General features: G+C 50.2%; 2 protein-coding genes across 3 annotated transcripts in view; one reads left to right on the forward strand and one right to left on the reverse strand.

Annotated features, from left to right (window-relative positions):
- The window catches only part of CDC23 (cell division cycle 23), a 28,274-nt gene extending 20,086 nt beyond the window's left edge, over positions 1 to 8,188 (forward strand). Inside the window, exons 14-16 of the mRNA XM_067534938.1 lie at positions 403 to 481; positions 578 to 697; positions 3,442 to 8,188. Coding sequence (XP_067391039.1) covers positions 403 to 481; positions 578 to 697; positions 3,442 to 3,612 — 370 coding nt within the window. The 3' untranslated portion in view covers positions 3,613 to 8,188. The remainder of the gene's footprint in view (positions 1 to 402; positions 482 to 577; positions 698 to 3,441) is intronic.
- A 453-nt stretch (positions 8,189 to 8,641) lies between these two features.
- Positions 8,642 to 23,314, reverse strand: KIF20A (kinesin family member 20A). 2 transcript variants are annotated; one of them, XM_067534914.1, is made up of 20 exons: positions 23,180 to 23,314; positions 22,669 to 22,848; positions 20,469 to 20,636; positions 18,818 to 18,907; positions 18,498 to 18,617; positions 18,061 to 18,199; positions 17,787 to 17,974; positions 17,559 to 17,703; positions 16,582 to 16,782; positions 16,076 to 16,187; positions 15,862 to 15,933; positions 15,113 to 15,256; positions 14,867 to 15,032; positions 14,420 to 14,581; positions 13,047 to 13,186; positions 12,817 to 12,919; positions 11,509 to 11,716; positions 10,924 to 11,015; positions 10,437 to 10,574; positions 8,642 to 9,719 (listed from the first exon to the last, which is right to left on the reverse strand). In XM_067534914.1, the coding sequence occupies exons 2-20, from the start codon at positions 22,828 to 22,830 to the stop codon at positions 9,411 to 9,413; spliced, it is 2,859 nt and encodes a 952-aa protein (XP_067391015.1). In that variant the 5' UTR covers positions 22,831 to 22,848; positions 23,180 to 23,314; the 3' UTR covers positions 8,642 to 9,410. The 2 variants fall into 2 exon arrangements, with proteins under 2 accessions (XP_067391015.1, XP_067391007.1); XM_067534906.1 differs by lacking the exon at positions 23,180 to 23,314 and having other exon boundaries at positions 22,669 to 23,119.
- Positions 23,315 to 23,338: the final 24 nt, after the last annotated feature.

Below are 23,338 nucleotides of genomic sequence, written 5' to 3' on the forward strand. Positions count from 1 at the left end.
AGATCTGAAGGGCTAGGTGTTAATTAACTGTGCTATGAGTGGTATCTCTAGGTCTGTGGAAGCCCCAACTCCTAATATCCTGCCCCAGCTCTGTAAAAGAGCCTCTGTTTGCTTGTGTTGTCAGCTGAGGAACCCAGAAACCCTTGGTAATGTCAGCAGGCAACGTGAGTCAGTAGCTCGGTTGCTATCTGGTGGGTGGTCTGTTACCCTGTCACTCATGCATGGTGTATTGTCTGTTTCGTTCTAGTGGACAGGGCCTGGCTGCAGCTAGTAAAGTGTGGTCCAGAACTTGCTCATGTTTGGTAGGGGCCCTTTCTAAAGGCCTGTCCAGGACAGATGTAAGTTCTTGCTTTTGAATATCTTCCATGCTCTGTTTTTGCCCCAATTTCTTTCCTTTCCTAGGCTGCATGAACAGCTGAATGAATCAGAACAGGCTGCTCAGTGCTACATCAAATACATCCAGGATATCTATTCCTGTGGGGTGAGTCCATGGGAGGAGGTTGGGCGGGAGAAGGGAAGGAGATGATGTAGAACTACCTTTGAAACCAGCTCTTGCTGTTTCTTTCCTGCACTCTAGGAGATAGTAGAACACCTGGAGGTGAGCACTGCCTTCCGCTACCTAGCCCAATATTACTTCAAGTGTAAGCTCTGGGATGAAGCCTCCGCCTGTGCTCAGAAATGCTGTGCATTCAATGATGTGAGTACCAGGGCTCCAGTATCCCTTTCTTATGGGGATTCTTACCTTGATTTCTCTTCTGGCAGTCCAAGGGATCTTCTATTGAAGGAGCATGTGGTGCATCCACCTGCAGTGGACGATCTTCATCATGTGAGGAGACCCTCAGTACTGCTACTCACCTATTTCCTGCTATTGCTTCTTAGTAACTAGTTGAAGTTCTTGGGCTAGGGGTTGCACTGGTGTGGCATTCAGGAGTTCAAAAATAACTGAACTTGCAGTGGTCCACAGACCTCCAGCAGGAACACCTGCCATCTTTCTGCAGGAACTAATGGACTTACTGCACTGCATGCTCCTGAAATCCCCCACGTTTCTTGTTATATGTGATCTTCCACATTGACAAGGCAAAGGATACAGTAGTAATTAGTATCCTGGCATGTGTGGAATCTGAGATTCTCTCAGCCCATAGTTGGATGCTTTGGATTTCCATGTCAACCCAGGAGTGGATGTTGTGGACATCACCAGCATAAAACTTGCCCCCTCTCCCAAGCAAAGCTTTCTAGCACTTTAAGGGACTCAGTCTCTGGTTCTTCTCAAGTCTTTGCTATTGCCAGTCTATTTTGTGAAAGGTGAGGTGGTAGTACAGACACACAAGATAATAAGGGGTACAAAACAAGTAACCTGTGTGCCACAGGGCTGGGAAGAGGATTAAAGGGGGTTTGTTTTATCTTAAACATTGCTGTTAATAGCTGCAAAACCAACATCCTTTACTATGTGATACTGTCTTGCAGACCCAGTGAGGGCCAAACTAGTATAGAGGATTAAGGCTGGGAGGGACCTCAGGAGGTATCTAGTTCAATCCCTGCTCAAAGCAGGACCAACCCCAACTAAATCATCCCAGCCAGGCTTTGTCAAGCTTTAGGATGGAGATTCCACCACCTTGCTAGGTAACCCATTCCAGTGCTTCACCACCCTCCTAGTGAAAGGTTTTTCCTAATATTCAACCTAGATCTCCCTCATGGACAGCATGTGACTCCTGTCTTTGGGGAGGCTGGGCAGGGAAGGGCACCAGCACTTGGCCCATGGCCCCTCCCCTGAGGCCCTGCCCGCACTCCACCCCCAGCCCCCCTTCCCTGAGGTTCCCTCCTACCTGTCCCCCTGTTTTTACTGCTTGGTGGGGGTCCAGCGGGTCATGCTGGCTGCCGGCAGCAGCGGGTGAGCAGGCGCTCCCTCAGCAGCTGCTCAGCTCTGCAGTGGCCGCTGCTCTGCCCCCAGCATTACTGGTTTGGGCTGGCTGTCCCGGACTGCTCTGCTATGGTAGGGATCCCACTCCACTCCCTCAACTCTGCAACCAACTTCCCTGCAGTCAGGCAACTTCCCTGCTTCCCCCAGCCTGCTGCAAGGGAAAGAGGCGGCTCTCCCTGCCCCGTGAAGGATCACCTGCTCCGCACCCTCCTCTCCTCCCTGACCGCAGCACCGCTCCAGGACTCAGCTTCTCCTGGTGCCTCCCTGAGCTCGGATCTAGCACCCCTTTTCCCTGGGCTCAGATCTTCGCCCCCTCCTGCCTGAGCCTCTTGCGGGAGAGGGCGAAGAGGCATGAGCAGTGGGTGATGAGAGGCTGAGCAGGGCCAGGGGCAGGGCATGGGTGGGACAGAAAGGCGGAGTGGGAGCATCCGCCAGCGGCTTCCCCAAGCCTGTAATACCCACCGCCTATGACCACCCCCACTGCAACTTGAGACCGTTGCTCCTTGTTCTGTCATCTGCCACCACTGAGAACAGCCTAGCTCCATCCTCCCTGGAACCCCCCTTCAGGTAGTTGAAGGCCATTATCAAATCCCATCTCTGTGTTCTTCTGCAGACTAAATAAGCTTAGTTCCCTCAGCCTCTCCTCATAAATCATGTGCCACAGCCCCCTCCACAGGACTCTTGTTGCCATCTACAGGACTGTCTCCAATTTGTCCACATCCTTTCTGTTGGGGGGGTGTCAAAGCTGGACACAATACTCCAGATGTGGCCTCACCAATGCCAAATAGAGGGGAATAATCACTTCCCTTGATCTGCTGGCAATATTCCTACTAATGCAGCCCAATATGCCATTAGCCTTCTTGGCAGTAAGGGCACACTGTTGACTCTTGTCCAGTGTAACCCCCAGGCCCTTTTGTGCAGAACTGCTGCCCAGCCAGTTGGCCCCCAGTCTGTACAGTGCATGAGATTCTCCCATCCTAAGTGCAGGACTCTGCACTTGTCCTTGCTGAACCTCATCAAATTCCTTTTGGCTCAATTCTCTTATTTGTCTAGGTCACGCTGTATCCTATCCATACCCTCCAGCGTATCTGCCACTCCCCCCAGCTTAGTGTCATCCGCAGACTTGCAGAGGGCGCAATCCACCCCATCCTCCAAATCATTAATGATGATGTTGAACAAAACCAGCACCAGGACCATCTCTTGGGGCTCTCTGCTTGATGCTGGCTGCCAACTAGACATCGAGCTGTTGATCACTACCCATTGAGCCTGATGATCTAGCTGGCTTTCTATCCATCTTATAGTCCATTCATTCAACCCATACTTTAACTTGCTGGCAAGAATACTGTGGGAGACCATATCAAAAGCTTTATTAAGGTCAAGGTATATAACGTCCACAGAGCCAGTCATCTCATAGAAAGCAATCAGGTCGGTCAGGCATGCTGTTGCGTGTCAGGTATGTCCTGGCTGCAACTGCCATTAAGTATGGATTTGACCTATTAATGAGGTATTCTGACTCTTTTCAGACAAGAGAAGAAGGGAAGGCCCTGCTGCGGCAGATTTTACAACTACGCAACCAAGGGGAAACCTCCTCCACAGAGATCTCTGCTCCCTTCTTCCTCCCTGCCTCGCTGTCATCCAACCACACTCCCACACGAAGAGTATCCCCACTCAACCTGTCTTCAGTTACACCCTAAATTGTGCTGAAACCTCTCTGGGCCAGCCTCGGGCAAGTGGGTGCTTGATCCCATCCTGCAGAAACAATCACCTCACTCCCGCAAAGCTTCTGTCTGGTAGTGCTTGCCATTGGAGGCAGAAATCCTGAGAACCCATAGCTTAAGATAGCTGTTGTGTCAGTGCAGACAAAGATCATTATGGAGCCAATGTGAAGTGCCTATGCGGAGATGTCACCAACCACTGTTTCTCACTGTCACGCTCCAAGTGTATGAGAAGCCGTTGCTCCCTCACTGAGGGGGGTTTTGTCTGCCTGAGTTGAAATATATTTGAACTTCTTGTCTCTGCTCTGTTACCTCTGAACCTCACTGAACTCCTTTCAAGGGCCTCACAGTGGGACTATGGCTACCTACTGCAAGAATTGTCCCCTGCCAGCTTCTCTGTGGACTTTTTTCAGCAGCTGCACACAAGCTCTTCAGCAAGCACTTCCCCTTTTTAAACAGTAAGAGGGGCCATCTTGGCTTCACTGCTGCAGTGAAAGGGAACTCACTTGTGGGGATTGAGAGGTGTCAGGGTCGTAAGTGGCCTCACCCAGAAACTGGCTGCTGTTGGGTCTGTGACTCAGCTAGCTGGCTGTTTTGCTGGTGAGTGGCAAAGCAGCTAGTGGGAATGACATCATTCAATGTTGGTAGGCATGTTACTGTCTGTGGGAATTGTCATGGCACAAATTTCCTTCCTATTATAACAAATACAATTGGACCTAAATATAGAAAAGATCAGTTTTCCCCAGGTTTATTAAGGAGGTTGGGGAGAAGTGGCCAATAGCTACCTCGCTTAGGTTTGATTAGCCCTGTTCAATGTATGGTAGTTGGAGTCCTTCAAACTAGTGCAGCAGTTTGTTTGGACTTCCACTGCTTGGGCCAGAGGTGGTGGTTAGATGGGCCCGGAACAGTGTCAATTTGACCATTGACCTGCAGTCTGACTTCAGCCAAGTCACTCAATTGCTATTCATTTCATCCTTTAAAATGTGTGTGTATGGAGCTGCTTCTACAGGTGCTTGAGGTTTGTCTGAATGGTTGGAGTTTCTGTGCACTTCACAGAAGATAGAGGTTAAGGGAGGGCAGAGTATCTTCATTTGCATCCTGTCTTGGCATTTTGTTGGACAGAGCCTGGGAAAGATTGTTAGAACAGAAACAAACCTGTTTTTGTGTGAGCCTCTTGCTCATGGTCTGGCGCTGTAAAGAACAGTTAGCCTCCTGGTCCTCCTGGAGATTGTCCATGCAGATCCCACTCTTGGTGCATATATGCCCCATGTTCATGAAAAGTTTTTTTAGGGGACTAGCAGTGTCCATTGGGACTGCTCTCTGGGTGAGCTTATGCCCCTCCAACCTGAGGGCATTAAGGGCAGAGCTGGTTCAACTGTCTCAGTTTCTTCATCATTATGGAATCTCACAGGAGTAGGACTTTGAATTATTGGGGAAGGAGGGCCGGCTGTAGAAGCACACATCTTGAACCACAGTTACTGTCAGGTAAGTATTTGTTCCTCTTTGAGTGATTGTCCACATGGACTGCACACTTGGTGACTAACAAGCAGTTGTCTTTTCTTAGGGAGTGGGTCTGAGGAGTTCTGCTTGAATAGAGATTGCAGGACCCCTTCCAAACTGAGCATCCAATCTGTAGGCCTGTAGTCAATGGTAGATGTGTGGCTTATCTCCACCCTGCTGCTCTGTATATGTCAGGGATGGAAATATTCCCCACACAGCCCTAAAGGAATGAGTTCTAATATGGGTGGTGCACCTTGTGTGGTTAAATCATAATGTGTTTTTATGCAGCCAGAGACCTGCTTAGATAACCTGTGACAATGCAGAATGATGGTATAGGTTACCCTGGGTATGTTCATGAACGATCTTCTGTCTAGACAGAACAATGCTTTCATTGTATTGAGTGTGAGAAACTTCACCTGCGGTAGAATGAGGGTTAGGGAAGAAAACAGGAGGTGAATGGACTGGTTCATCTGGAACTCTGAGATAGACCTCACCCAAAGTTTCTGTTGAAAGTTAAGAGTAAGCCTGTCCCTTTGAAACACCATATATGGGGGATCTGAGATAAGGGCCTGAATCTCCCCTATCCTCCTAACTGAGCCTAAAACCCTGCTTTTGTGCATCCAGGCCTAAGAGATTGCATTGAGACATAGTAAAGGGAGCAGATTCAGAAGGGGTGACCTATCAACCCTGTTGGTACTAAGAGCCCAGAAAGGAGCAGGGAGCCTCTCAAACTGGGGGGAAAACATGCATTAGTTGGTGAGGAATATTGTCACTGTAGGGAGGGGAAAATGCAGCGTGGCCCTTGATTGGAGAGTCACTTCCTGATATTGCTACTAGGTGGACTTTTGCTAAAGCTGTTGGAAAGTCCCAATTGCTGCTACCAACTAGTGCAGTAGTGATGAATGCGTTGCTGTCCGGGTGAAAGCTGGTGCCAAGATGCCCAGAGAGGAAATGTATTTCATGGAGTTCTGCAAGTCCTTCTGGTTGAAAGTTTCCTGCTCTGGAGTAGAATGTTCTGAACATCAGCCAAACAGCATCATTTGGTGAATACCATCTAGACAGACTGGGTGCTGCCACAGGTAGAGATTCTGGGTCCGAATGCAGTATCTGAGAACTGAATTGGGAGACTGTGGGGTAGAATGGATAAGGTGATCTGTGGCTCTTTGGATCTGGTAATCCTATCAAATACCCAAACTCCCTGCCTATGCTGGGCTGTCGTGATAATGCAACCTGCTTCTTGTCAGTTTCCTCGGGACCCTTGCTTTCACAGGGATTGATGGAAATAGGTACATAAACCCTGGTGGTCCAAGGAATGAAGAAGTCCTATGCCAGGGAGACTGGGCTTGTGCCTTGTGCTGTATACAACTTAGTCAGAGACAGCTTGTGGCTCTCAGAAAAGTCCTTGCTGAACTAGTCTGCCTGGGTGTTCTGAAGTCCAGGAAGGTGCCAGGCTACTGGTGTGATCTGGTGCAGATTAGTCTGAAGAAAAGGCAGAAAAGTCTTGCAAGACAGGCAGCTGGCCCTAAAATTTTGATGTGCAAACAAGCTTCCTAAGGGGACCATTGTCCCTGAATTTGAAGGTGAACTAGATGAGCCCCCTCCCTCTCTGAGTGGAGGTATGCTATCAAAGACTTTGTAGGTAGTGATATGGAAAAGGAAACTCCAGTGAACGCCTGAAGGGGTTCTGTTCCCCAGTGTAACAAGGAGAGGACTGCTTGGGGGACTGACCATATCCAGGTGGTGCCTGCTGGGTAGACATACCAGTTTCATTCAGCACCACCTTTGATCCTTGCAAGGAAGTCCGGCATGCTGTGTGACATAAGTGCATGAGATGTGACCTCATTGGTATTCTTGGATGGGTTTGAAGTCGGTTGATGATGTCTTATTGTCTGAAATCCCTTCTGTGGAAGATAGTCTGATAGTGCTGCTATGAACTCAATGCTGTGAGTTGGAGGCTGAATGTATTGACTTAGAAATGTAACAAGGGGAAGTTTTAGGATGCTGTACTTCAGAGGTCACCTATGAATTAGCAGATCATCTAGATAAAGATATATTTGGATTCTTTTTCTTTAGAACCGTTATTGCTGATAGACGCTTGGTGCCGATAGACACCTTGGCGCTGTAGAGAGGGAAAAGGGCAAGACTGTACTGGGAGTGGGAAATTCACATATTTCCTTTGGCTGCATCCTGTTGAGACAATTACCCTGGAATCCTGGTACAGGAGATTGGGAGCTGGGAGCACAGAATGGCCCTAGAAGCCTTTTAAAGTATGGAGAGCAATCCCACTGCTGAAGGGGTTTTCCTCTAGCTGGTGGTCCTTGATTGTCTGTACCTGTTGTAGGCAAGCCAGAGAACTGAAGCCATGACACAGCCTCTGCCTGCCCACTTCAGTAGCCCTGGTATGCCTTGCTGTCATGTGACCAGAGCAGCCTGCAGAGAGATCTGAGCAATCAGTTGGCCTTAAGCTACTTCAGGTCCTCGAGTAACTGATCAACAAAATTAGACCATTTGTCTCAATATGTAGAGTAGCACTTGGTTACTTGCTGCTTTCAGCTGAAGGCTTGCTGAAAAGATCCAGTTTGGGGATGTTTTCCTTTGGGGTGACTTTAGAGAACGTGGCTGTTGTGGTCTCTCCTATACTCCTTGTACAAGAGAGCCAAATGCAGGATGAGAATAACTGTTCAAATCGCTTTGCAGGGACTTTTTACCTTTTGTCTGCTGTCTTAGAGGTGAGATGGAAACAGGCTTATAGCAGATGGCTTTGGTGGGTTCCAGCAGACCATTGTTTATTGGAATGGCTAATCTCCCTTGTGTTAATGAATGCAATGTGTTTATTAAAAATAAACTCTACAAGCTCTTAAACAGCTTCCAGGGGAACATCTAAGATTTCCATCATGTACTTCAAGTCTTGGAAAACCTTATTCAGCTGTAGCAACATAGATGGATTTACTGCCTCATCAAGAGAATATGATATTGTAGAGGGGGAGGGAATGCACTTTTCTCTGGAATATTCTTCTTTACTTGCCTCTTTCAAACAATGCTCTGGGAATTATTATGGGCAAGTTTTATGGTCTGTGCTATGCAGGAGATCAGACTAGATGATCACAATGGTCTTTTCTGCTCTTGGAATCTACAAATTTTTCCTCTCCAGTAGTTGGGGTTGGACTAGCTGCATTGACTGAGACTAACTCTCTCTCTCATATGTGGTGGAGACCTAGCCCTGGCTATAGTGAATGAAGCTGGCTTCCTGCAGCAGTAAGGTTGAATATACCCCAGAGGGTGCAGTATGGCCAGCGCAGATACATCTAGGAATAATGCAGTGGGAGGGGAAAGGGGTGTAGGAAGCGGGATAGTCTGTGAGGTCCTGATCTCTTCCTAGCACCCTTCAGATTCTTCCTGATCTCTCCCTGACTCATACTGAGCTGCCTCAGGGCAGATGGGGAACATCTGTCTTAGTCATGATCTCATTGTGAGAGCCTAAAGCTATTCATGAGGGTTAGGGCTCACGTTTATTCCAAGTGTAACTGAAGAACTAGTACTACACCTGGACCTGGACTGGATGTGAAGCAAGGTAGTTCAGTCAAACATGAAAGGCTGTTAGGGTCTGTCTACACTGCAGTAGACCTACAGATAACCTAGGGGCTGCTTAATTGCAGTGTAGCTGTTTGGGTTCAGGCTGGAACCTAGCCACTAGGACCCTGCAAGGTGGGTCCCATCGCTTGCCCAAGTTTGAACATCTGCAGTGCAATTAACTAATGCCTAAGCCCCAAGAGCCACAGTCAGCAGGTACAGGCCAGCCACAGCTGCCTAATTAATACCAGTGTAGACAGCCCAAGAATCCAGCTGCAGATCGTGTCTCTACAGGGTGACATCAGCAGCCAGGCCTAGTTGAAATCTACTGCGGGTTACAGTATGATGGCTGTAAAAGGCTAAAATGGGATCCTAGGAACCTAGGGTTGGTGCTGACATGTAGGACAACTGGTGCAAGCAGGTTTTTGCATAAGTAAAACACAGTAAGTTTGTATATTTATTGCCATGCATAAACAATGTAACAGCATACACAAGTTGAGAGGGAAGGTAATGTTACCCTTTGGACTTGAGGTCCTATTCCATATTGAGAGGAGTAGCAGCTGGCCTGAAACGGAGTGAACTAAAGCCACCTTCGGCAGTCACATCCCATGTTTGCACAAGCCCGTGAAGAATGACTAAATGGGGTTTACATACAGACAGGGACAGTAACTCCTCCCTGCTAGGTCAACTCAGCCACAGACCCCCACTTACTGCTTTTTACTAGAGGGCCCTGGTGATGGCCGGGCATACAGGATGCGGCTGTAGGGGCTGCACTCTGCCCTAGGAGGACGTGCAGTTGAGCGGGACAGAAAGCCCTGCAGAAAGGGTTTCTTGCCAGGAGGCTGACTCGGCTGCAGGTTTTCCCTGTTAGCACAGAAGCGTTTTCTTAAAGTAGATGTTGAAGGGGCCTGGAGCTTCTGCACAGTATGGTATTGTTCAGCAATACAGGTTGCCTTCTTCCGCAGATCCAGCTTCACCAACATCATGTTGTTCTGCAGCTCTGCCAGTGTTTGGTCCTGAGAGAGGGAAGCCAGCACTAGGTTCACTCTTACACATAGTCCCACCACAGTTGATGGGAACTCCCTCTTAGTCACCCAGAAGTTGAACAACTCTCTTACACAATAAGCCACTCACTCTTGTATAGGAGCATGTAGTGCCAAGCAACTCCTGATCATGCTGGTGCAGCAGGTAGTTTGGCAAGCAGACAATCCCTGAGTAGGACCAGGAGAGCAGTACAGCTGGGGAAAGCTGAATCTACCCTACTGCCACCATTATGCTGTAGATAAACTGCCTTTGGATTTTCCTTCCCTGCCCTGAGGTTGTCCTCTACCCTAGCCAGCTATTGCAATGGGCTCCAGTAAAACAGAGGGATTGGAAGAGTTGCTTTCCAGTAGTGTGCTGAGGCCCAGACAGACATGCAAGGGCTAGTACTGTGGCTGGAGAACAAAATAGAGGACTTTGTGTACACAGCAGCTCCTATTGAGAGCCCATGAAAAAATCAGTTAGTGGGGCAATCTGTTAGTACTGTCCAGTTATTAACTGATGGTTGTCTTTATCCCGATCGGCCCTCTTAACAGCTGTGCGGGGAGAGGGGATTCCTTTCTCTTTTCTCTCTTGCCCCCACTACACAATTATTTTTCTATACACTTAAGCAGCCCAGTTTTTTGTGACATTCAAGTGTCTAGGCTGAATCCCATGCAACCCCTACAAACAAAGAGCAATTGTCACATTACCTGTCTAGCCAGGATGTCATCACAGGTGCAGAGGGCTTCTCGAAGTTTTCCTGCACTTGTGGTGTGACAACATGCTCTCCCTGCAGACTGGAGGGACTCCCCAAGTCTTTGCAACTCTGACCGCAGCAGCTTCACGTTCTGCAGGGGGGTGGAAAGGTCAGTCCAAGCAAGAGACTCCGCAAGGCAGGACAAGGCAAGGCAGCATTGGAGGCAAAGCCTTGCTACAGTAGCCCAGTAGCAATGGTAAGGGAAACACTCACTGCTCAGAGATCCCCTTAGCGTGGGGAGCAGTACAGCAGCTCCCTGAACAGCTGGGGGGGCAGCACAGCCCAGACCCCAGAAGAGAACGTAAGCCACGGACCACTGGCTGCTGTAAGGGTGTATTTGAGCTAAGCAGCCACTCGTGGAATACACAGCACTGACTGAACAGTTAAGAGCCCTCCCACAGTTCCTGTATCTCCCTCGTCCCTCATAAGGGTCCAGTTACCTTCTGTCCATCCTCCAGCTTCCTGTCCACATCCACAGTAATGGGTTTGGCAGAAGGAGGTGGCTCCAGCAGCTTCTGGTACCTGTGCAACTCTGAAAACAACCAAGAACAGGGGTGGGGGAAGAACACCTTATGCGTACACCCCCAGCAAAGATCTAGGTTCTGGATGATGCAGGTCCTCTGAAACAAATGGAAGCAGCAACAGGTGCACTGACCCAAAGCTATAGAATTGCACAAGTCAGGCAGTTGAGATCTAGAACTGCTCCATGTGAGACTCCTCACATTCTTAGCTTCTTTTATTTAGGGGAGGGAAGTTTCTACTTTTAATTTGCTCCCCAACTCTTGAGTGTGCCTAGAAGCCCCAACCTGCTCGCCAGTGCAAGAAAAATGGGGCGAGTCTCTGCCCCAAACTCCATTTTTATCTAAATTGACAAAAGAAGGGTGGAAAAGCAGCACAGAGAAGTGGACAGGCCTATGGTCAGAGGGTGGAGCTGAGAACAGGACTCTGGTCTCGACGCAGTACCACTGCACTGACCACATTCCTACCAGCCATAATGCAGAGCCACCAAAGCACTAACGTCACACCTGCAGTAGTGGAGTTCAGCTCAGATTGACACTGCTCCAGCTTGGCTTTAACTTCCAGCAGCTCCTGCTGCAGAATGGATGCAGCTGCCACTCGCTTTGATCTGCGCAGGGGCTGCTCCAGCTCCTGCTGTTTCTCCTCCAGGGCCTTTGATTGCAGCTTTGCCTCCTGCAAAGCAGCCTCCAGCTCTTCAATCTTCTCATCACGCTCCTGAGGAGGAAGGGCAGATTTGCTCCTATGCAGGAACTCATGCAGCTCCCTTACTGCTTCACATGTCCCCTTTACTGGGAAAAAGTGCCCAACGTTCCCCTGAGGAAACAGCTGTGCAGTGTGCTATGTGGGCTGCAGTCTTATGCTGTACGTGAGGGGCCTGAACTCACCATGGGCATTTCACTAAACAGCAACAAACACTCAGCTTCTAACTACTCCCAGTTGGGCATTCGAAAGGTTTGCACTTTCAGGAGGGGTCTGCAGCATAGCCCCAGACAGCCACCTGCTTGATGGAATGAAGCCCAGCTGTTCCGTAGCTACCCACCCCTGGCCAGTAAGAGGTGGGAAGAGAAATCTACAAATCTTTAGCATCCATCTGTCAATTTTACCATTTTCTCCAGAATTGATACTAAGAATGGAAGGTGTGTTTGCAATGTGCTCAGAACACGGGAGGCAAAGATGATGTCATGTTTCACCAGACTGACTGTTAATCCACGCCCAACAGTTGTTCTGCTAGAGCCAAGTGTGAGGTCTGGGTCAGCTGGGTAACAACTGGACCCTGAAGTGTGCGTTGGTGACAGTTACATGCTCTGCACCTGCAGGCTGCTATCACCTTGCGTTGCTATGGAGGGAGGGTGCAGAGGACTCAGTGCCTCTCACTCCACAGAGCGTGCGCAGCAGCTCCCAGCATGCTGATCCCAGGGGCAGGAGCTGGTGGTGACTGCGACTTGAGTTCAGGGTCAGGTCTGGTGGTTACTCAACCGACCTGGGTTTGGGTCTGGTTTTGGCTTAAAAATTAGGGCCAAGCAGATCTCAATGCTGTGCTGCATAAACCAGCAGCGAAGTTGGAACTGGGGACTACAGAGGGCTCAGCCATAGGCCCAGGCCTGTAGGGGGGAGCAAAAGATACAATTGGAGCAGTCACCTGTGAGGCAGGAAAGCCTTGTTATTGTGAGAATCACAGTAGAAAATTTCTTGGACTCAGACACGCACGTCTCGCAGCTCTGGCTCTGCTCCCAAGCTTGGTTTCCTCATGCCCCCTCCCTACAGTGTGTCCATTTCCCCCCCCCCCGTGCGCGCGCACACGCACGCACACACACCTGAATTCCCTCCTGGTAATAGTCCGTCAATGCCTCCTTCAGATTGCTCAGCTTATCCTCGTACAGTTCCTCCAGTAGCTCTTTCTGGGTGTCCAAGTGTTGGCTGCAGAGAGAGGGCAGAATGTGACAGGGATGGCAGGTGTGCCAGATCATAGATGTATGGGGGAACCTCAGAGCTGAGGAGTGATTAGCAGGGATAATTCCTCCATTCCCTTGCAGCGTGACAGTACCTGCACCACTGCTCCTTCTGTTGCAGCTGTTCTAACATCTCATTGCAGATCTCCTCCCGGAGGCGCATTTCAAGGTGCAGCTTCTCCTGCCGCTCCTGCAGCAGCAGATCCCGCATGGCCTCCACCACTCGCAGAAGATCCTGCAAAAAGGGCACAAGATATGAGCCTTCTGCCTACACTTGTGCATCAGGGAATCCAAGCATAGAAAAGACCACAGAGGTCCCACATTCCCTGGGCTAGGGCAGGTCTGCTCCCTGTTCCGTCTACTAACACTGTCCAGTCTAGGTCCCCTTTAATCATGTGCCAAGAGAGAGATCTAACACGGCCTGTTGCCCCACATTCCACCAGCTCCTGATCATTCTGTTCTCCCTCCAAATTCCCTTCGAGACACACACACACTCTCTCTCTCCCTCTGCCTGCCTGCCTGCCTGCCTGCAGGTGGAGCTGCATCCAGGTGTGGAGAGCTGCTACTCCTTCCTGCACCGCCCAAAATTGCTTTCACTTTCTTGATGGCACGTCACATGTAAACTTCAGTCTCACATGCTTTCTTTCAGCTATTCTGGCTGCCTAGGCTTCTCCCCCGTTCCTGCTGGTTACATTTCCCCCACTGGCTTGAGCTCAGTTTTCTGCTTGTGTTTCTAATCTGTAGGTTCCCCAGTAGAGGTTTCACTGGGCTGGCCCTTGAGATCTTAATTCTGCCACTGAATTCTGTCCATGCCCCGCTTTTTGTGAAGTGCTGAGTATCTTTTTTATGGTGCATTGGGATTTGCAATTCCTCCCAATTTCATATCACTCAGTCAGTGAATCCGCTGTTTAGTATCCTTTTCCTGATGGTCAGAGATTGTTAAATGAAGCTAACCCCACACCTTCTGGTAGCACTTCGCTGCCAGCTGTTGCTTTTTCCCCTTCAGCTGATGCGCCACTCATGGGACAGTATCATGTCTCAGTCTTTAGATGATCATGTGGGTCCCTTCTGACCTTAGTCTGACTGCCTGCACAATGCAGGCCACAGAACCTCACCCACCCACTCCTGTAACAGACCCCTAACCTATGGCTGAGTTATTGAAGTTCTCAAATCATGGTTTAAAGACTTCAAGGTACAGAGAATCCACCAGCTGATTTGAGACACGGAAGCAATTGCTCCATGTGAGCCTGGGGGCTTATTACTAATGGTTCTCTGACACCCCCCCCCCACTCACTCTTCACTGATTCAGTAGTTCTGCTGGCAGTCATCTGAGCTGTTTTCCATTCCCACTAATTTACAGTGCTAAGCCCTAGTCCCACCTCCCTACTCCCAAAGTCTGGGGCTGAGATGGGACTCACCCCTGCAGCCCACAGTGACTTCATAGGGTACGAGATAACCCATCACCCACCTCCCTGTCGTACATGGACACTTCTGCATCATCCTCACTTTCTTCATCAGGATTCACTTCTTGCTTTGAGCCTGCTCCTGAACTACTGTCTTGCCTACTGTGTTCCTTGATGAATGACTGGATAGACGGGAGTCCCAGATTTGTGGGAGGAGCTTGAACAAGCTGAAGAGAGAACAAAAGGCCATGGTTATGAGCCCACAATAACAGAGGTGAGTGTTTTCCCCAGTCATAGTCTTGTTCTCCAGGTTAGCAGGTCTGGGAATGCTGTGGAGACAGTGTACTCCACCAAGAGGATTTGCATCACACCTTCCCGCCCCACCCTGCAATTAAAGCAGCCTATTCCCATAGAACCAGAAGGAGATCCAGGCCAGCGATGCAGGCTCTTCGAAGATTCAGAGCGACTTCTGCACTACTGAGCACCGTGGCCCTAGTCTCTGTCCCACTGACCTGGCTGGCTAGAGCCGAGAACTTGGCTACGTGTAGGGTCTCGTCATATGTGGATGCACATTGGTTAATGTTGACAATCATGCAGGAACGCCCGCGCCCTGTGAAGAAGCCTTGAAACACACGGGTCAGCTTGCTGTCACGGAAGGGAACCACACTCTGCTTCAGCCTGCAGGGAGAGACGAGAATCTGCTAAGCCCAACAGCAAAGCATATGGGGAACTCCCCCCAGTCTCCTGAGCACACTCACTTGGACTGCTGGTTCTGGCGGAGAGCTGCAATGCAGCGGCCCAGTGTGTGCAGGGAGGTGTTGATGTTATTTGCCTCCTTCATGCGGTCCCCGCTTTTCTGGTCCTTGCAGCGCTCTGAGCCAGCGAGATCACACAGGGACAGCCTGAGGGAAGCCCAGGGAGATACTTGTGATTTGGTCCCATTGGCCATGCCCCAACCCTACACTGCAAACATCTCATGATCCCCTACTCTAAGCTCACCCTCCCCTTAAAAGCCCAACTTCCTTGAGTAGCTGCAGAAGCAGTCTGGGTCCCAGGACAGCAGATGGGGTAGTTGTGTCATCGCAATCATAGAGACTATTAAACTGGGCCAGGCAACACTGCCACCATGATCAGCCAGAAATCCTGGATCCCAAGATGGCAGCTGCTTTCCAAGCACAGAGCCTATTGCATCCCAGATAGGCAAATCCACTGACAGTAAATCATCCACAGGGAACTGCCATGTTCCTGGGATGGGGGCAAGACACCCATATTCACACCAATTCAGTGGGGGTCTGGTGACTCAGATAGTGCTTTCCAACACCTTTCATAGCAATTTTTTTCCTATGATTGCCAACCCCAAGCAACGCAATGGAAATGAGAGCTCCTTCCCAGTAACTCCAATGAGTGACCTTCAGATGACCCCAGATATCTTTAACAGCAAAGATGGGAGAACTCTGATCCTACAGGGCCCCCCAGTCCACCTGCCCCAAAGAAGTGCAGGACTCACTCGCTGATTTGAGGAAGCATCTCACTGCTGTTTCCCTTTAAGTGTAGGATCCGAATCGAGAAGATGCTGTGACTGCGGGGAGCAAGGACAAATGAAGTTTGAAAGGAACATGCACCAACTATTCCTGGAATGCACTCCCCTCCCACAGATCCCAGCCCATAATAGGTACACCACCTCCACACCACAGGGACCAATCCCTTTCCCTCTCTCAGACCTGCGGCTGGAGTTCTGGTTCAAGTGAGTGCAGGCAAAGCTCTGGTTTTTCCGACCCAGTTTCAGGAGCTTCCAGGCCTCATCAGCATCTTGGACATTGATCCAGTTCAGATCTGAAAGAGCAGTCCTGGGTCAAGCCAGGCAAGTGCGAGAGTGACAGAGACCAGAGTTGTCCTCCCAGGCGCTGGCTGCTTAGCTCAGCCCAGGCTGCATTGTTACCAGGAGCCATTCTGGCTCCCCCAGCATTATCTTTTGGTGGGGCCAAATATTAATCCAACAGCAAGGAGCAGCTAACTGAGTATAAGTGATCACAGAGCACGTGTTCTCCCTCACTGGTACCCCTTCTCCACACAAATCACATCCTCCACCCTAAGTTACTGTTTGGTCACCCACTCAGGCTATAGCTCCCTTCAGTCCAAGACTGATTTGGCAGGACCCTTCCCAATAGGGCAGCAGAGGGATGGGTGTCCCCAGGGCCCACCCCAGGGTAAGACTGGGTAGGTCTACCTTTCACATAGGGGCTGCCAGTCTGGTCTTCGCACAGCCTCAGCGTCTGCCTTTTGCGATTCTGGCCAGGCAGAGGTATCTCCAGCAAGTCATAGATCTGCTCATTGTAAATCTCAAAGAAGGAGACCCAGATAGAGAACTGTACATCCGCCGGGGCGAGGAGCGAGATGCGGTCTGGGTCAGCCCAGCGAGGGCCCAGGTCTGGGAGGGAGGGGTAAAGAGGATGGTAGCAATTGCAGCAGCCCCAGCATATCCCAGCTGAATGGCTTGGGACTGGGAGAGGCTGCAGACCCCCCCCCCTTGTCTCCAACAGAAACACTCTACCTCAGCCCCAAATGCACCCCGTATCCCCTGCCTGGGACTCCCCACCCCCACCATGTACTTCCAGCCAGGACATGCTCGATGTCCCCTTAGCTCTCACCTTTCCCTTATCAAGAATTTCTCACATGCCCTGTTTCCAATCTGGAGACATGTGGGAGCAAAGACCTTCTAGACTGGATTCCTCTTGGCTTTGGGTCCTGGCTACCCAAGACTCCATACACTCCTTATATTCACGTCTGTCAGATGAGATTATCTGACAGTCCCTGGGTTTCCTAGTGTAGGGGACAAATTCAGTGGAGCCCCTCAGCTTCAGAGCCTGCTTCCTTGGTAGTCTGACAGAGCCCAAGCTATCAGCAGCTGGGCATGGTGGAACATTCAGCTGCTCACTTAGGTACCCCTTTGAAAGGGGGAGGGGTACATCTATTTGTTTCAGGTTGATTGTTGCCCCAGGATGATACAGGTGGGCAATGTACAGAAGAAAAGAGGCGTTCACAGCCCCAAACACAGAGCTTCCCCCCAAAGAAACAAGGAGCCCCAGAGACTGCAGAATCCTTACTGCCCCTCCCACAGCACAAATATTGGCGAACAAGGGTGCAAAATCCACCTGTCCCCAATGCAGGAATGGATAGCACAGGACAGCAAGGCCCAGGACGTACCTTCCAGCTGGCTGCTGTTCGACTGGTTGGCAAACTGGCTGGTAGAAGAGAGGCCACCAACCCCACTGTCAGAACTGACACTTGTAGCAGCCTGGAGCTGGGATTCTACACTGTGGCTCCTCTTCACTGGTGTCAGCACTTCCTCCTGGAAACCATGGGGACAGCGTGAGTCTGACCCCACCAATGTGCTCTCCGACCTGCCTTGACAGACCCAGACGGGGCACTCACCTCCCGCAGCCCCCTGCACAGCAGGGCCAGCTTCTTGATCTCCTCCTGATGAACCTGTTTGCTGTCCAGCCAGGTCACCTCACTGGAAAGAGAGGGCTTCAGATCCATAGCCTGGTAGAGCCGCTCCCCCACGCTATTAAAGATGACCGCTAAGGAGCGAGGCAGGATCCCACCATCCTTGCTGCTCCCTGAAGGAGAGAGCAGCAGCAAGCTGAACACTCATACAAGCACAGACATCCTCAGTCCGTCACTGGATAGAAAGGGCTCCTCTTACCTTGGATGGTGTGTGTCTTCCCAGAGTTAGTGATGCCATAGGTGTAAACCAGCCAGTTCTGCCCATGGAGTACATCCTTCAGCACTTCCCCCATCGTTTCATCAAAGAATGCCTTCTGCCCCACCTCCACCCCAAAGATCTGCAACCACAAATGCCACAGGGGAGCAAGGATGACACCACATAGTGGCTTCCCTCCCAGCTGCAGCACCCACTGCTATTCCAGTGCTGTCCTCCTCCCTCTCCCCCTCACCCCTTAGCTTTGCCAGATCCCCCTCCAGCTTGATGCACAGCACTGCCAGCTATTCCAGTCCCAGCTTTTCCTGTGTGCAGACTGCCAGTTATGCTTGATCCAGTACATTTATAGTCGCCTGTTTCTTTGAACAAAGAGAAACAAACCCCTCCAAGGCAGGTTGCGTGCTCCCTGTCTGAGCACCTACCTGGGAGAAAGTGAATTTATGCACTGCCTGGCCTATCCCACGTGCAGTGCTCCGCATGGTGAAAGAGTCCTTGGGTGCTCTCAGAAGGAGGGTCTCTGAATTCTCAATATAGACGCAGCCCTGAGAGGTACAAACAAAACCCCATCATCAGTGGCTCAGAAAAGAAATCCCCTCCCACATCCCCAGTGACTCGACCACACAGACACAGCATGAAGTTATAGAATCCTCCACTTGCAGCACAACCACCCGCTCCAGGTAGGTTGGGGAAATGGATTCTTGTATTTTCCACATGCAGCTTCTACTTGGCCCCAGTCTCTCACCTGATCCTCCAGTTTCTCCAATTCAGTTTGCTTCAGGGGCCGGACTCTCAGATACACCTTCACTTTCTCGTTATTGTCCTCAGACGCAGCCTGCAGAACCCCATACAGATTAGATATACCAGCCACAGTGGAAGTACCAAGAAGTTCTGTCAAATTCAGTGCACCAGTGGGAAGTATAGCATAGGACACAGATATAGCATAGGCCACCCCTCAGAAGCGTCTGGACACATTCTTGGCACCTGTTCCAGAATCAGCCTGAAGTACTCCAGAAATTCCCCCCAAAAATATAAGATTTATCAGGCACTTCCACTAGATTCTGAAGCAACCCCTAGGCAGCTCATCCAGTACTGCAAGTGAGGAACTAACAGAACTCTGACCCCACCCAGAGGAACTGCTCACGTGGATGTTGACTGGGGACAATGAGTGACCCCACCAATTGGCCAGACCATACTCTTTAAGCCAGAAGGAGGCATAGGAAGTTGACGGAGCAACTGAAAGACTTCTTGACTGGTGGGTGTATCAGACCTGACTCTTCTTTGATCCCTGAACTCTGATTCTGACTCAATTTATCTCTGAGTGTAGTAGTATAGTAGTATCATTTTTGTAAGTGGTAATTGCATGCCTGTTTGTTAAAAGAAGTTTGCTGTAAAATGCGAAGTGTCACTTAGTGGTCCTCTACTAAATAAGTTTTCTGTAACCGACCAATAGGCTTGACCCTGAAAACTAAGTTGGGTTTTATTAGACCTTTATCTTTAAGCACTTAATATTACTTTTGAACACTTTCATCATAAAGGTTACAGATCCCTGGCTTGGTTCCTGGACTCCGACTCCAGCTCTGACCCCTGGCTTGGTTCCCTCTCTCTAGGGCTGGTATCTTAGCCCACTGGGGTAGAAGACAAGCCAAAGCTCAAGATGCAACCCCATCCATAAGTGAGTCATCCCTGGGACAGATCTCAGATCCATGAACTAGAGAAAGAGAGTGTGGCACACTTGTCCTGGTGCAAAATCTGAGGCCTGAACTAGGCTGTAAACCAAAGTCAGGCCATGTAGTAAAGCAAATGCTTACAGGTTCACTGTCCAATACACAAACTTGGCAAAGCTGCTGCTAGCATTGCTAAAACACAGGTGCTTTTAAGAAGTACTAGGCACTAAATATTTACGTAAATACATTTCAAAAGGCTGGTACACACATCCCGATCTGATACTAAAATGGTTTCACAAAACAATCAGTAAGAATGTTTTGTCCAAAATATCAAGAAGGAGGGGTAACAAACAAATGTCATGAAACACACAAGCTGGCATGCAAGTTGTGTGCCCGGGCTATAAACGCTGGGGTACCTCACCTTAATCATTTGTGTGGCTGAGGGAACAACAAAAACTCCTGCTGCTGATTAAACTGCAGGGCACTGGTGTTAACATACTTGAACGAGTTATCAGAACCGTGCCTTAAGGACAATAAACCTGGCCAAGTATCTTCATTACTGAACTGTGCCTGCGGTCTTTCTCTGCAAGTAACATCGAGGTCTGCTAAATTAGCAGGTTGTGCGCTCTGCGTGTGCTGATAACATTGCAGCTCCACAAACAAAAGCACCCAGCTGCTGTACCAGGTTAGCAGCCTTCACAACATGTCCCACTTCTACAACCCGTTTACCTGCTGGGCGTCCCCCAGACCGGGGGAAATGGCAGAGAAATCTGACAGCAGATCTTTGCGGGGGCCGGACCCAAACCCCACTGCGGTAGATTCAAGCAGGGTGACCTCATCAGGGAGCAGCCCCGGTGGGGAGGGTAGTCCAGCGGCCATGGTCCCTGTAGGTGGCTCCTACAGGAAAGGGGCACAGATCAGAGCAGATCAGACCGCTCCCCACCCATCCTCTGCCGAGTCCTGCACTCCCCCCCTTTTCCTGGCCCCCATAGTTGCTGAAGGAAGAGCGGATATGGCGGCCGTGGCCTCCTGGCTTCTGTTCCCGTGGGCCAGTGTCTCCGGCAGGCCGGGGCTGAGACACTCTGTCCCCCAGAAGCCCTCTCACAATGCAGCCCCTAGGTAGCTCATCCAGTACTGAAAGGGAGGAACTGAAGAACTCTGACCCCACCCAGAGGCACTGCTCGTGGATGTTGACTGGGGACAATGAGTGGCCCCACCAATTGGCCAGACTATACTCTTTAAGCCAGAAAGAGGCATAGAAAGTTGACGGAGCAACTGAAAGACTTCTTGACTGGTGGGTGTATCAGACCTGACTCTTCTTTGATCCCTGAACTCTGATTCTGGCCTAGATGATGGTTTAAGTTAAGAAATAAGTACAAGTTAGGTTTTGGGCATAAGTGCAGAGGAGTATGGGAAACGGAAGTTGCTAGTGTGAGATAGCTCGAGGTAAGTTGGAGACAAAGTGTTGTGGGGGGGAAAAAGTTAGCAAGGGCATGACCCAGGGTTGTTTTGGTTATAAATGGTTTAAACAAAGTTTTTAGTATGGTTTTTGAGAGCTGTGAATTTATTAAAACGCTATCTGTAGTGACAGTATGGGAAGGACATTGGTGCAGATGTTAATTTAAATAAGGTGCAGTATAAAAAGCCAATAAGGAGGCTGTGGAAATAGAATTATGATCAAGAGCAATTTAATGTTAATTAGTATTGGAGTATAAAAGGAATAGCCTTGCTAAATAGCAGGGAGCTCCACTTATCAAAAGGGTACTCTTAGGTTGAGGATTATAAGGTTGTACTTCACTCTCTCAGTGGACTGACCACCCCTTGACACCACAATTCATCTCTGAGTGTCATAGTATAATTAGTATAGTAGTATCATTTTTGTAAGTGGTAATTGCATGCCTGTTTGTTAAAAAGAAGTTTGCTGTAAAATGCGAAGTGTCACTTAGTGGTATTCCACTAAATAAGTTTTCTGTAACTGACCAAGAGGCTTGAAACTGAAAACTAAGTTGGGTTTTATAAAACCTTTATCTTTAAGTACTTAATATTACTTTTGAACACTTTCATCATAAAGGTTACAGATCCCTGGCTTGGTTCCTGGACTCCGACTCCAGCTCTGACCCCTGGCTTGGTTCCCTCTCTCTAGGGCTGGTATCTTAGCCCACTGGGGTAGAAGACAAGCCAAAGCTCAAGATGCAACCCCATCCATAAGTGAGTCATCCCTGGGACAGATCTCAGATCCATGAACTAGAGAAAGAGAGCGTGGCACACTTGTCCTGGTGCAAAATCTGAGGCCTGAACTAGGCTGTAAACCAAAGTCAGGCCATGTAGTAAAGCAAATGCTTACAGGTTCACTGTCCAATACACAAACTTGGCAAAGCTGCTGCTAGCATTGCTAAAACACAGGTGCTTTTAAGAAGTACTAGGCACTAAATATTTACGTAAATACATTTCAAAAGGCTGGTACACACATCCCGATCTGATACTAAAATGGTTTCACAAAACAATCAGTAAGAATATTTTGTCCAAAATATCAAGAAGGAGGGGTAACAAGCAAATGTCATGAAACACACAAGCTGGCATGCAAGTTGTGTGCCCGGGCTATAAACGCTGGGGTACCTCACCTTAATCATTTGTGTGGCTGAGGGAACAACAAAAACTCCTGCTGCTGATTAAGCTGCAGGGCACTGGTGTTAACATACTTGAACGAGTTATCAGAACCGTGCCTTAAGGACAATAAACCTGGCCAAGTATCTTCATTACTGAACTGTGCCTGCGGTCTTTCTCTGCAAGTAACATCGAGGTCTGCTAAATGAGCAGGTTGCGCGCTCTGCGTGTGCTGATAACATTGCAGCTCCACAAACAAAAGCACCCAGCTGCTGTACCAGGTTAGCAGCCTTCACAACATGTCCCACTTCTACAACCCGTTTACCTGCTGGGCGTCCCCCAGACCGGGGGAAATGGCAGAGAAATCTGACAGCAGATCTTTGCGCGGGCCGGGGCCGGACCCGAACCCGGACCCCGCCGCGGTAGATTCGGGCAGCGTGGACTCCTCAGGGAGCAGCCCCGGCGGGGAGGGGAGTCCAGCTGCCATAGTCCCTGTAGGTGGCTCCTACAGGAAAGGGGCACAGATCAGAGCAGAGCAGAGCAGAGCGCTCCCCGCCCAGCCCCCGCCGAGTCCTGCGCTCCCCCCCGTCTCCTGGCCCTCGGGTCGCTGAGGGAAGAGCGGATATGGCGGCCGTGGCCTCCCGGCTCCCGTGGGCCGCTGTCTCCGGCCGGCCGGGGCTGAGACACCCGGTCCCCCGGAAGCCGCTCACAAGGCGGCGGACAGTCGACGCCCCCCCGCGGCTCGGCTCGGCTCGGCTCGGCTCGGCTCGGCCCGGCCCGGCCCGGCCCGGCCCGGCCCGGCTCCCCCTCCCCCACTTCGGTTCGCAGACACCTACTTGTTTCTTCAACTTTCAAACCGCGCGCTCTATCTGCTCAGCCAATCAGAGCGCGACCAGCCCTACCGCCAATCACAGGCTGGGACCGGGCTGAGAGGGAGTCAGAGCGAGGCTGGGGCGGGCCAAAGGGCCTCATCGTTAATTCCCGGCTGGCATTGC

The sequence above is a fragment of the Emydura macquarii genome, unplaced genomic scaffold, assembly GCF_026122565.2.
Source record: "Emydura macquarii macquarii isolate MOO-44397 ecotype Brisbane River unplaced genomic scaffold, CSIRO-AGI_Emac_v2 contig_378, whole genome shotgun sequence".
In the NCBI taxonomy this organism is placed as follows: domain Eukaryota; kingdom Metazoa; phylum Chordata; order Testudines; family Chelidae; genus Emydura; species Emydura macquarii.

Coding starts and splice junctions, on each gene's coding strand:
- KIF20A (XM_067534914.1), bottom strand. CDS start 22,830: ATGGCAGCTGGACTCCCCTCCCCGCCGGGGCTGCTCCCTGAGGAGTCC. Junction 20,637..22,668: donor GTCTGGGGGACGCCCAGCAG/GTAAACGGGTTG, acceptor CCTTTCCTGTAG/GAGCCACCTACAGGGACCAT. Junction 16,188..16,581: donor TGGCAGCCCCTATGTGAAAG/GTAGACCTACCC, acceptor CTGCTCTTTCAG/ATCTGAACTGGATCAATGTC.